At 36.2% G+C, this 13,524-nt stretch overlaps 1 protein-coding gene and 1 pseudogene across 1 annotated transcript; one reads left to right on the top strand and one right to left on the bottom strand.

The window, feature by feature from the left end:
- Window positions 1-3,815: 3,815 nt before the first annotated feature.
- On the top strand, window positions 3,816-4,788 carry LOC107137824 (olfactory receptor 4F15). The gene has a single exon (XM_015480262.2). The coding sequence runs from the start codon at window positions 3,816-3,818 to the stop codon at window positions 4,770-4,772; it is 957 nt and encodes a 318-aa protein (XP_015335748.1). The 3' UTR covers window positions 4,773-4,788.
- A 4,459-nt stretch (window positions 4,789-9,247) lies between these two features.
- Window positions 9,248-13,362, bottom strand: LOC107137667 (annotated as a pseudogene).
- Between the last annotated feature and the right edge of the window lie 162 nt (window positions 13,363-13,524).

Consider the following 13,524-nt stretch of genomic DNA (forward strand, 5'->3'; position numbering starts at 1 on the left):
GACCTTTATTTGATTTTATCAAGTTTAAGGGTATTAAACTCAGATAAATATCTGAGAGAGTTGCTGGCAACTTCTTTGTGCCCATAGAGGGTGAATTAGGTTGGACATTGGCTTCATCAAAAGGATGAAAGATTTTCTTTTTGCAAAGGAGAGTCTTTCGATTATTAAGTTAATAAACAGCAGGACAACCAGGAAATAAAATGAATTTTAAAACCTGGTTAACTGGGGAAGAACTGACATGTCCTGGATGGAAAAACATAAGAAAGGAACTGATTCAGAATATATTTTTAGTTTTCTTTTAGCTTAATGATTTTATTAATTAGAGATAATGAACAGCTCTTTTCCCCCCTGAAAATTTAAAATGTAAAGTTATCATGAAGCAAATCTAAAATATAGCCTAATTCTATTCAAATGAAGACAGAACTAGAAATCTCAGAGCAGAATATCTATCCCCTGCTGGCAATGATCTTAGGAGGGGATGCGCTCTTTTTCATGAGGGTGCAGGATGCCTTAAAGTTATCAAGTGCCCAGCATCTCCCTCTGGAAGCCATTCAGAGACTGATGCCCAGAGATGGATACTTAGTACTCATGAAATCTGAAGACTCAAGACAAGAGCTGAGTAGGTTTCCAGGTATGGTGATATTTTTCTATTTGTATTATTTTCCCTTTGTTCTTAAGAACTTATAGAGTGGGTTAAATTTTGCTTTCAGTCCCATTAGTCCTATTCTTAGTTCTAGTTGTCATTCCTGTGAAATGAATAACAGTGCTTCTGTTCATAATCTGTCACTTGCAGCAACCCATCCAAGCTAATCCTCCATAAGTAATGACTCAGATTTAAAAGGCATCACATGTCTTTATTATCAGAACTCTTACATCTTGCGTGGGTAAAATCTCAGTTAAGGAAAGCCATCTGGTAACTTATTTATCTGTCCGTCATAGCTTAACCCTTACCTTAGCAGTGTGAGTGAGTCCAGGGCATGCATTATGATAAGCTAAAAGAAGACAGTTCTGGATGCTAATAGAAAATATTTTGGGGCACTGGAGCTTTTAAGATTTCACATTTAGCATGTAAAATATGTCTTAATGAATCCAACTATTATTTATAATCATAATGTACCAATGAAAAAGGATTAAACATTTAAATAAATGCCTATTCTGCCACTGCTTCCTATCATAAATTTCCATCTAATTGACTATCCAGGTCTCTTGTGGCTTTCAATTATTCAATTTCTCTTTGTATTTATTTTCTTCAGTTTTTCATTCATTTCTTTCTGGTTTTATTTATTTTTTCTTTCTGATTTTAAAAATGAATTTAATTTTCTAAAAGTGTCCACCTTGCTCTCTGCTTAGGCTCTGTCTTTGTGTAGACTTTACATAGAATCATGTTTTCTCCCTCTGAATGATCTAATAAATCCTCTTTTGGTTTTTCTCTTTTCCTTATAAATTCATTAACAGGCAAGTGCACCATCATTTCTTTTCTTATTCTTATCTGCCTTTTGTTGCTGTCAGAATTTCAATTTGGAGGAACAATTACTTATAATCCTACTTTCTAGTATATTCTCATTGTTCCTACGTCAGGGGAGCCTTAATAACATTTTGGTTAGAAGCATATTTTTTCCCTTAGTGATCAAGAGAAATTCTTTTGCTTTGGCTCATTCTTAGAGATGTTTTGATTAGTTTATAGTTCATGATAGGGGTTTGGATACAAATAATAAGATGGTTTATACTGTTCTTACTTAAAATTGTTTTGAAGAAGTCTAGCCAATTATGCTATGTCCATGTATGAATACACTGCATGAATTCTGTTTATATATAATTAAATGCACAAATTAAAAAGTAATAATAGAAGGGAGACAAGTAGAGTACAGCAAGGGGATCAGGTGAAATGAAGAGGGGAGTGAAAGAGAAGATACTAGGGAATGAGATTTTTCACATCATGTTGTGTGCATATATGAATATGTCACAGTCAACCCTACTATTATGTTTAATTATAATGAGCCAATAAGAAAATAAATTGCTACGACAACCTTAGGGTTTTATTTTTTATTCTTATTTTTATATATTAAATTTCTTATTCCATTCATTTATTCCACAAAATTGATATCTAGTTTTTTCATCTTCCTATTATCTCAAATTTCAACACATTGGTAAGCACTTTTGTAAATACTGTATAAATATTTGTTGAATTAATAAGTGAATAAGCCAAGAAATATTCCCAGCATTGTTTTTGAGTTGCTTTTCATTCATTCAGTACAAAGGATTATGATACATGAAACCCACACATAGTGTTTTATAAATATATGTGGGAAGATAAAACCAAGGCATATTTATTAGACAAAATCATTGAAAAATTAAATAGTGTAATAGAAGCTATCAGTACAAGAATTCAGATAAAAGAAGTCAGAATAAACAAGAAGAGACTTTCTGAAGGTGAAAATTAACTTAGTAGCAGGCAGAGTGTTTGGGGCTTCCTGGGTGTTGATGAATTACAGAATTTCTTCAAGTGTTTTTACCCTTTCTGGAGAAGGAAGATCTGTATGTAATACCAGAATTGCATTTTCTATGGTGAAGGCGAATTACACAAAATCAAGGATTTTTGTTAATGGGAGAACATTCGGCCTTTGGCTTTTTGGGATTAGCTTACTTCACTTAGCATAATATTCTCCAACTCCATCCGTTTACCTGCAAATGCCATAATTTTATTCTCTTTTAAAGCTGAATAATATTCCATTGTGTATATATACCACAGTTTCTTTATCCATTCATGTATTGAAGGGCATCTAGGTTGCTTTCACAGTTTAGTTATTGTGATTTGAGCTGCTATAAACATTGCATCACTATAGTATGCTGATTTCAAGTTATTTGAGTATAGACTTTTTATTTACATACTATTAATATGAATCTTTATTTGCAGACTATTAATATGAACCTCACTAAATCAAGATATACTCTCTTAACTCCAGTGACATTCTTCAGTCCCACTGATTTTATTTTATTTTAATTTTTTTTAATTTTTATTGTTGGTTGAGTCCCACTGATTTATTTCTTCATTCAACTGGTGTGAAGCACTTATGTGACTGTTAGTCACTGTTGGTGATTGTGGTGGTAGTGGGAGCTGCACATGTGGACCAGACAGATTCCTGTACCCAATAAGCTATATTTTAACTGGAGAGATGGATGTTTATATAATCATGAGAGGCAAAGCAAAATAAATGCTAGTATACAGATAGCATATAGAGATTTAGGCAGATTGGGAAGATTTCACAAATGAGGGAGTTTTAGCTGGGAAAAAAGAACTTTGAAAATTGGATTCTGTGAGAATAGAATGAGAGAAAATCTGAAAGTTGAAGAAAGAAGAGAAACATTTGTAGTTCATTTGAGCAATATATACAGTAGAACAGAGACTTTAAAAACTCTATGCTGTGTATGAGTGATTGTGACATGGTTCATATGACTGGCTGAAATCTGTCCATTCATAAGAAGTCAAAGTCTAAAGTATTTGAAGATGACCTTAGATGTCATCCAGGTAGAAGAACAGAGTGGGCAGGAGGAAATAGAAAGTATCCATGTAATGCTAAACAAAAGCAGAAGGGAAATAGGTCTAGAGATGGAACTAACTTAGTAGTAGCAGTTTTGAAAACCATAATGCTATTTAGGAGCTAGCTATCCCTCTAAGTAGAGACCAGTGTAAATGTGATGAAGTTATTTTGCTGTGTGAGTTGTTAACAGGAGAATTATTTCCATGGTTAGAGGCTTGCTTTCTTGAGTACTAATACTTGTGCATTTCTTTCTTCCCTTAGGGCACATGAAAACTGATGCTGTTCTCTGAGGCAATGGATGGAATGAATCATTCTGTAGTATCAGAGTTTGTGTTCCTGGGACTCACTAATTCATGGGATATTCAGTTTTTCCTTCTTGTTTTCTCCTTGTTGTTCTACTTTTCAAGCATAATGGGAAACCTTGTCATTGTGTTCACTGTAACCTTGGATGCTCACCTGCACTCCCCCATGTATTTCCTCCTGGCTAACCTCTCAGTCATTGATATGGTGTTTTGCTCAATCACAGCTCCTAAGATGATTTGTGATATTTTCAAGAAGCACAAAACCATCTCATTTTGGGGCTGTATTACCCAGATTTTCTTTAGTCATGCTGTTGGGGCTACTGAGATGGTGCTGCTCATAGCTATGGCCTTTGATAGATACGTGGCCATATGCAAGCCTCTGCACTACCTGACCATCATGAGTCCAAAAATGTGTCTATACTTTTTAGTCACTTCCTGGATCATTGGAGTTATCCACTCATCAGTCCAATTAGTTTTTGTGGTAGATTTACCTTTCTGTGGCCCTAATATATTTGACAGCTTTTACTGTGACCTTCCCCGGCTCCTCAGACTTGCTTGCAAAAACACTCAAGAACTTCAGTTCATGGTCACTGTCAACAGCGGACTCATTTCTGTGGGCTCCTTTGTTGTGCTAGTTATTTCCTATATTTTCATTCTGTTCACTGTTTGGAAACACTCTCCTGGTGGTCTATCCAAGGCCCTCTCTACTCTGTCAGCTCATGTCACTGTGGTTGTCTTGTTCTTTGGACCACTCATGTTTTTCTACACGTGGCCTTCTCCCACATCACACCTGGATAAATATCTTGCTATTTTTGATGCATTTATTACTCCTTTTCTAAATCCAGTTATCTATACATTCAGGAACAAAGACATGAAAGTGGCAATGAGGAAACTATGGAGCCGTCTTATGCATTATAGAAAGATTTCATAAATGGATTGCCTATGAAGGCGTGGAACTATAGATTCTCCCTCATGGTAGTTGCAGAAAAGACACTATGCAATTTCAGAGAAACATTGAAGATTTATGCCATGATATACGCACAGAAATTTACTAACTACTAAGTATCTATTTTACCATTAAATTAGAAGTGATGTTATTGTTTGACACTCTGTACATTAAAGTGTTAAAAATAAAATCATATGTCTTTTGTAATCTACCATGTTGAAAGTCTATACTCTAGGAAGGTGGCATGTAATTGAGCAGATAATAAATAATATTTTATCTTTTTCCTATATTGGATAGATTAGTCTATTGATAGACAAACTATGTTCTATGATCTTTAATCTGCTTATTACCTATTTTGATTTCAATTCTTTTATTCCTAATGTTTTTTTTTTTGCTTTTTACTGCCCCAGTGTGTACATCTTTTTCTTCTTTATCAGGCTCCTCTGTCTCACAGTTTGGGAAATTGTTATTTGTATATGTAGACTATTAGAATTTAAAATTGGAATGAATTACTGACAACATTTTTTCTGATCTCTTCAAGTTATATATGCTAAAAAAAAAGAAGAGAAACGGATGTGATTTGTCCAAGGGCACATCATTAGAAATCATCAGGGAGAACTAAGCACTAGAAATTGAGTCTGCTTATTAGGTAATCAATCAGTGCCCTTTCACTTTAAAATCAATTTTGTGTTTGAATTTATGCTCACAATTCACTCTTAAAGTGGTGCTGGGGATTGAACCCAATGCTTCATGTATGATAGACAAGAACTCTACCACCAAGCCACAACCCCAGCCCTACTCTTAAACAGTTTTTGTAGGCTTAATTTTGAGTAATAGAGCTTTATATACCTCTTTTTTTTATTCCTTCCTCTAAGTTGTCATTAGAATTTCTTTATCATTCCTAAATCCTTCCCTAATTTCTACCACTACATTTCTTTGTTCAAGACTTACCAAAGCTGAATTTTAAGCCATTGTTTAATTACAAAAAGTTTAACCCTCATTACTAAGTAGTATCCTTTTGTCTATAGTTGTGTTTATGGGGATGCTAGATTAAAATTTACTATATGGGCATGAATGCCCCCTGAGTAACAAAGTTCATGGTGCTTCCTTATCCCTATAAATTATCAATATTTAATCTATTTTGAATTTATATATGGTAAGGAAAGGCTTGCATTTACTTTTTCTCTGTTCCATTTCTTTTCTTTGAATTGAAGCAATGTATTTTAATACATTGAATTATTATATATTTTGGGACCTATTTCTGAAACTATTTTATAAGCTGTTCTATTTGTCTATTGTTTTGTCCAAACCATACTCTTTTTTTTTTGCAGGTCAGATAAAATAATTTAATAAATAATATTACAAATAAATATGTAATAAAATTATGAAACAAAAATGTCAAGAATGGGCAATTAATCATAAAGTTTTAGTATAGGAGAAGGGCATTAGCTATTCACATTTAGGATTCAGGGGCTAAGAAATCAAGTACTTAACTTCCTCACATGTCCTTGCCGACATATTCTTTTCTTGGTTGGCTTCTGAAAATGGTTAAGCAACCACTCTGTCCACCTATAGACCCCAGGAAAGAGGCCCATCCAAGCTAAGCCCTAGCACAAGTCCATACAAAAGTCCATTCCAGATCACCCACCCAGGCAGAACAAGAATCTTTCCTCTTTCCCTTTTTACCTTCCTGTGCCCATAAACTCTTATTTCGTCTCAAACACAGTTACTATAAGATGTTTTATTTCATTGAAAAAAATCTGAACAAAGAACCAAATTTGGTTCCCTTAAAAGTGAGGGGAAGAGGGAGGGTAAGAGTGCATTGTCCATACTGGTTCTGCCACTATCTTATCTCTGACTCTGAGGCCCTATGAGAATCACAGGTGTCCAAGAGAATTCTGCTAAGCCTCTTTTTTGGCCTTGATAGTAGCTGCCTTCTGGCTTACAGACTGCTGAAATCTTGAGAGCTTCCATGGCAATTATTAAAAATGTGTGAATAAACAGAATGCCTAGAAACTGGATTGTTGGCAATAATACTTCAACTATGAAAGAAAATAAATAATTTATAAAAAATCATTCTAATATGTAGAAAAATATTTCAATTCTCTGGGACCAAGACCTCCCCCTTATTTACATTTCCAAAGCCATTGAGTGAACCCAGAACTGACCAGGGAGCACTGAGGCAGGGTCTTCTCTGTGGGGTATGCCAGTCTCATACTAGATAATTAGATGAAGACAAAACCGAAGGTCATTTGCTCATTTTGTGAGAGGACAGGGAAATCCAGGAGGCAAAACAAACAAGACTGAGTGTTGGATTAGTTTCAACTCCTCATAAGCCCTAAAATAGAATTTGAACTCTTGGAGCAATGTCCTGTGTCCTTGAGAACCAGGTTTAAGCAAGTTACTGTACTGAATGATTTGTTGCCATAGAGTAGAGAAATCATTCTTTTTCGTTTCTCTTATCCTCAAAATCCAAGTGGTTTGGATAGTTCATGGATTGGTTAGGGAAAGTACAAAAGTATTCAAGTGAAAAGGGTCATATGGAGAGAGCACTACATTAACTTCTTGGCCTCAGAGAAGCTTCTTAAAAAAATTTATTTATTTATTCTAATTTGTTATACATGACAGCAGAATGCATTTCAATTTATAGTACACATATAGAGCACAATTTTTCATGTCTCTGGTTGTACACAAAGTAGAGTCATACCAATTGTATCTTCATACATGTACTTACGGTAATTATGTCCATCTCATTCCGCCAACTTTCCTACGCCCATGCCTCCTCCTTTGCCCTCCCTTCCTTTGCCCTGTCTAAAGTTCCTCCATTCTTCCCATGCTGCCTCCCCACCATTCCCATTATGGATCAGCATCCACATATCAGAGAAAACATTCGGCCTTTGGTTTTTAGAGATTGGCTTACTTCACTTAGCATGATATTCTACAACTCCATCCATTTATCTGCAAATGCCATAATTTTATTCTTTTTTAAAGCTGAGTAAATCCCATCGTGTATATATACCACAATTTCTTTATCCATTCATGTATTGAAGGGCATCTAGGTTGGTTCCACAGTTTAGCTATTGTGAATTGTGCTGCTGTAAACATTGATGTGGCTGTGTCCCTGTAGTATGCTGTTTTTAAGTCCTTTGGGTATGGACCGAGGAGTGGGATAGCTGGGTCAAATGGTGGTTCCATTTCAAGTTTTCCAAGGACTCTCTATACTGTTTTCCATATTGGTTGCACCCATTTGCAGTCTTACTAGCAATGTATGAGTGTGCCTTTTCCCTACATCCTCACCAAAATTATTGTTGTTTGGATTCTTAATAGCTGCCATTCCGACTAGAGTGAGATGAAATTTTAGAGTAGTTTTGGTTTGCATTTCTCTAATTGCTAGAGAGGTTGAACATTTTTTCATATATTTGTTGACTGATTATATGTTATCTTCTGAGAAGTGTCTGTTCATTTCCTTAGCCCATTAATTGATTGGGTTATTTGTTTTTTTGGTGTTAAGATTTTTGAGTTCTTTATGTATCTTAGTGATTAGTGCTATATCTGATGTATGTGTGGTAAAAATTTGCTCTCTTCACCTCACTGATTGTTTTTCTGCTGAGATTTTTTTTTTTAGTGTGAATCCATCCCATTTATTGATTCTTGATTTTATTTCTTGTGCTATAAGAGTCTTAGCATTTTCTTCACATATTCCACTGATCTATTAAGGACATCGAGGCCTAATCCAATATGATGGAGATTTGGGCCTACTTTTTCTTCTATTAGGCACAGGGTCTCTGGCTTAATTTCCAGGTTCTTGATCCACTTTGAGTTGAGTTTTGTGCATGGTGAGAGATAGGGGCTTAGTTTCATTTTGCTGCATATAGATTTCCAGTTTTCCCAGCACTATTTGTTGAAGAGGCTATCTTTTCTCCAATGTATGTTTTTGGAGTCTTGTCCAATATGAGATAACTGTATTTATGTGGGTTTGTCTCTGTGTCCTTATTCTGTACCATTCGTCTATAAGTCTATTTTGGTGCCAATACAATGCTGTTTTTGTTACTATCACTCTGTAGTATAGTTTAAGGTCTGGTATAGTAATGCCACCTGCTTTACTCTTCTTGCTAAGGATTGTTTTGGCTATTCTGGGTCTCTTATTTTTTTCAGATGAATTTCATGATTGCTTTTTCTATTTCTATAAGGAATGTCATTGGGATTTTGATTGGAATTGCATTAAATCTGTATAGTGCTTTTGGTAGTATGGTCATTTGACAATATTAATTTTGCCTAGCCAAGAAAAAGGGAGATCTTTCCATCTTCTAAGGTCTTCTTTGTTGGGAGTCCACCCGGCTCCAAAGACTAACTTCCCCATCCCCCCAAAAGAGCCATCCAATGGTGAGCCCTGCTGGCTCACATGATCCTGCCATCCAATGGTGAGCCCTGCTGGCTCACATGATCCTTACCCACCAATCAGAAAGCATCCCATGCCAACTGTAAAACCTTTCAACCATTAAACTGTCTTAACTGTCAGATCATCCCCAACTCTATAAACATGCAGAGCTGCCTCAATAAACCGGCATTTTCTCCAACAGCAAGCCTTGATCATTCTTTCATTCTTTGATTTCTTTCTTTAGCTTCTGTAGTTTTCTTTGTAGAGGTCTTTCACCTCAGAGAAGCTTTTGAGGTAACTCATCTGCCAAATACCAATGAGGATAAGGATGACATTCTGAGTGATGGAGGACCACGGGACCCTCTGGTTGGTGCTCTCACTGGTTAGATGGAAGCCCTCTTCAGGATACTTCTGGTAATCCTCCTTCTGGATCTGTTCCACTTGATCAAGAAACTGGCAGCCATGGAGTCACATTACTGTCAGTTTATCCTTAGCTGCAAACTCAGGATAGGTGTTGGTATGCTGTCCAATCAGGACGTCCAGGGACACATGCTTTTTGCCACCAGAGAAGAGGGCCATTCTGGTGGAGTTGGAGGGCAGACAGATCTGATGTTCACTGGGGGTGTGGTAGGTGAACATGGAGTGGGTATCGGAGCCCCAATGCCGGGACAGTACCACCTTGCCTTCAGGGTCCCTCACCTCCACCTGTATGCCAGGTCAGCAGAAGGAAGAACTTTTGCTTGCACCGTAACTGGGTTCTATAACTGCTGATGTCCATGGTCTCATTGAGGATTTCCTGGATGAAGCAACACTTCTCTGTCTCATCGATGGGGAAGTAGAGCACTTGAACACCACTACCAGTAAGGCTGGCAACCCCCTAGCTTAGACACAAGCCTTCACACCTGGTCCCCCAGGCTCACGCGCAAGATTCGGGCTGCTCTGCGCTTGCTCACTGCTTGGAGTGTTGCACAGCGGGACAGCCGAACTTTACTCTTGAGGACAGTGGACTTACGGTAAGTGTAACATCTGGAAAGGTCAGCCTACCAACTTCCTATTTATACTTTTCTTAGTAATTTTTTAAATTATCTTTTAAAATTAACACGTATTATTTGTACATATTATTGGAATTCGTTGTAACATTTCCATACATGCAGGTAGCTTGATGATACTTCCTTTTTGTGAGAAACGTGATTGGTGAATTGTGTACGCTGCTTAATTAAGTCACATTAAAATCATTATGCTTCTTTCTCAGACAGGTAAATTTCAAATATTTCAGAAAACAGAAAATAGATTATTAGTAAAATAGTGTGAAAGTTCTCTTTGTCTAAAAATTGTGCAGTAACTTGGTTACTAAATATTGGAAAGAACCCTATTGATTGAAGTTTTCTTTTTAAGTTTGATGGCATTATGATTGTTTCTCGTAGTTTGTAAGCTAGGGGAAGGAACAACCGATATGACTCACATAGTACTTCTCATGATCCAGACATTTTTCTAAGTGATTTACTTTGAATTTTTTGTAGCACATTCTTTCATTATCCACAATACAGAGAAAGAGTCTGGGGTGCAGAGATACTAACTACCCTCAAGGTCTATTAGGTTAGACTCAAAGTCTGGCAGTTTGAATTTAGGATCTGCTATCATAATTCCTGTACTTCAGTGATTCTTTGGTAATTAAGATGTCAGAAGAATTTTTTTTTTACTTGAAAGCATTTTCTTCATATACTTCACTGATCTTTGAAGGGGAGGGAGGAGCGATGTGATAATGAAAGAATAGTGGAATGAATCTGACCAATTATTCCTGTGTATGTACATGAATATACCACAACCATCATGTGAATCTCACCATCATGTATATATCCACAATTAAAAAAACTATAAGTGAATAGAAGAAAGATCATTAGAGTAGAGAGAGGGGAACAACGGGAGGGAAAGGGGAAGAACTGGGGACTGAATTAGAACAAATTATACTCCATGCTATCATAATTTTGTCAAAATGAATTCTAATGTTATGTATAACTAAAAAAGAACTAATAAAGGAAAAAAGAATGCTATCCCTATTTATGGGTCTTCCTCTGGTGACCTCATCACCACCAAAGCCCCAAATTTATGGGTCAGCTTACAAATAGTTATTATTTATATATAATCAACTACGTATTTTGTTTTATGCACTCACTACTATCAGGGAAGTTGAAATTTTCTGGAATTTCCCTAATAGGTTGTAGAGAGAAAAAATAAAGGCTCAGAAAGATATTTGAGTGGATTCAGTATGCATAACCTATATAGATAATCCTTAACTCTACTCTTCTGGAAAGGGGTGGAAGACATGGTATTACCAAGTCTGCTGTGATAAAAATACTGTGCAACAGCTTCATAATTCTACTGCCCAAAGGTACCTATGGCCATTTATTTGCATCATCAAATGTCAGGAAAAAAGAAATAGCACATCATTTAAAGACTTTTGGACTCAGAGTTGACATTGGACTTATATTCCTAAGGGTTCATCATTGCCCTCTGGTTTGAGTGGAAGCATATAGGAATTATGTAATACATGGAGTCCTAGTTTTGATCAAATGTATATTGGGTTCACCAAATGACAACCCCAGTGATGAGGGTCACACCATTACCTGAATGTATAATTGGAATGTATGTACTTGGAAGTTGGTTCCACTTCCACAATCTTTTCTTGCCCTGTGAGTTATAGTTGTTATATTGATGAAGGCACTGAAAATTTTCCATTCCTGGGCTAAGATAGTGTTTCAAAATTTCTCTTGCATTTTTTATGGCAGTGGTGGTAAAAAGATACCCGCAAAGTATGGGAATGATGATCCCTGTCTTATCTGTACTTAATTCAGTAGTGTGTCCCCCTATAGAAATTAGACAGTTCCAAGAGAATGACAATGAACCATTGTAAATGCAACCCATGAGTAATCTTAATTGCAGCTTCTGTGCTAAAGGTGGTATTTTTGCTGGAGTCATTTAACATAGTCTTGAATGTATGATATGTGACTGCTGATCTAGTAAACTTTCTTTTACATTTCTTTCAGAAGGGAGAATTAGAAATAGCATTTACTTGGAATGGACCTACATATACATTTACAGTTTTATCCTTTGTAACAATATAGTCTGGAAAGACCTGGACCATTTGAGTGTTTTAAACCACTATAATGGTCCATTATCTTAAGATAGCATTCTTCAAAACCCAATAAATAAGATTTGGCCAGTATTGGATGCTTTGGTAATATATATGTGATCTCAAAGGAGCAAATAAGTTCTATGAAGAATTATTAAATTGTCACATCACTAAAAATTTTAGGAGTTTAGTTTGGAGCATGTCAGGACATTGTTTTCAAAGTATAGGAAAATTATCGCATCTTCTGTCTTCCAACACTGAATAGGAAGCACTATGCCAGGTAGGTTTCTTTGGAGGAAGACTATTCTATAATCAGGAATACCACTCCAACCTATGTACTAGAGGATATGAAAGGCTGACATACTTGAGTGGGGTACAGATATGCAAAAATATATAAATTCTTTGCAGTGGGTCAAGATTCTGTGAAAATAGCCTTGTTGTGTAGGCCATACTATCTGGCATACTCTGTGGTATTAGAAAAATTGGTGGAGAGAAGAGAAAAGATGTTTATTGCCAAGCACCAGTTGGATTATTACAACAAAAATCTGTATGGGCTTGAGCAACCACTTTCCTAAGTATTACAGAGTAATATGTAGACAGAGGATGCCACCACACATAATACTATACCAAGGACCAACATTAAAGAAATGGAGGTATGAGAGTTAGCTTATGACCATTACGTCTACTGTTCCCAGTAATAGAATCTGCTGGTCTAATAGAGCAGAGATGGCTCATTTCACACGAAGCTGAAGCACCTGCTTGGAAATGATATTTTGAGAATAGGATGAATTCTCTAGGTTACTCTATAGATAATAAATCAATAATTATCATTTGATACTGTGTCTCCATTAGATTGTATATATAGGTTCAGAAAACAAGGTATAATTGGGAACTTAAGCCTCACATCCTTGAAACTTTGGACATTATGTGTATAGAAGTCCTGATTTTCACAGTTAGATGGAGCTTTTGTACCACAGACACGAGTCCCATTAAAATGTGGTTAATGGAAATTGCTCAGCAAAGTCAAGCTGCTTCTGCCAAGAACAAACAGACAAAATGAGCAACCATCATCTTAGCAGGGACAGTTGCTCATTAGGAAGAAGTAAGGCTGTTATCAGAGTAAGGAAAACACAGTTTGGCACTAATTGATCTACACAGGTGACTTTTAGTACTTCCTTAACCAACTGTGATGGTAAATGGGCCGCTACAACAGCCAGGGCTTGGGAAGT

Source organism: Marmota marmota, unplaced genomic scaffold (assembly GCF_001458135.2).
Source record: "Marmota marmota marmota unplaced genomic scaffold, marMar, whole genome shotgun sequence".
Lineage (NCBI taxonomy): Eukaryota > Metazoa > Chordata > Mammalia > Rodentia > Sciuridae > Marmota > Marmota marmota.

What these genes read in the sequence shown, in the direction of transcription:
- LOC107137824 (XM_015480262.2), top strand. Translation starts at nt 3,816, where the DNA reads ATGCTGTTCTCTGAGGCAATGGATGGAATGAATCATTCTGTAGTATCA.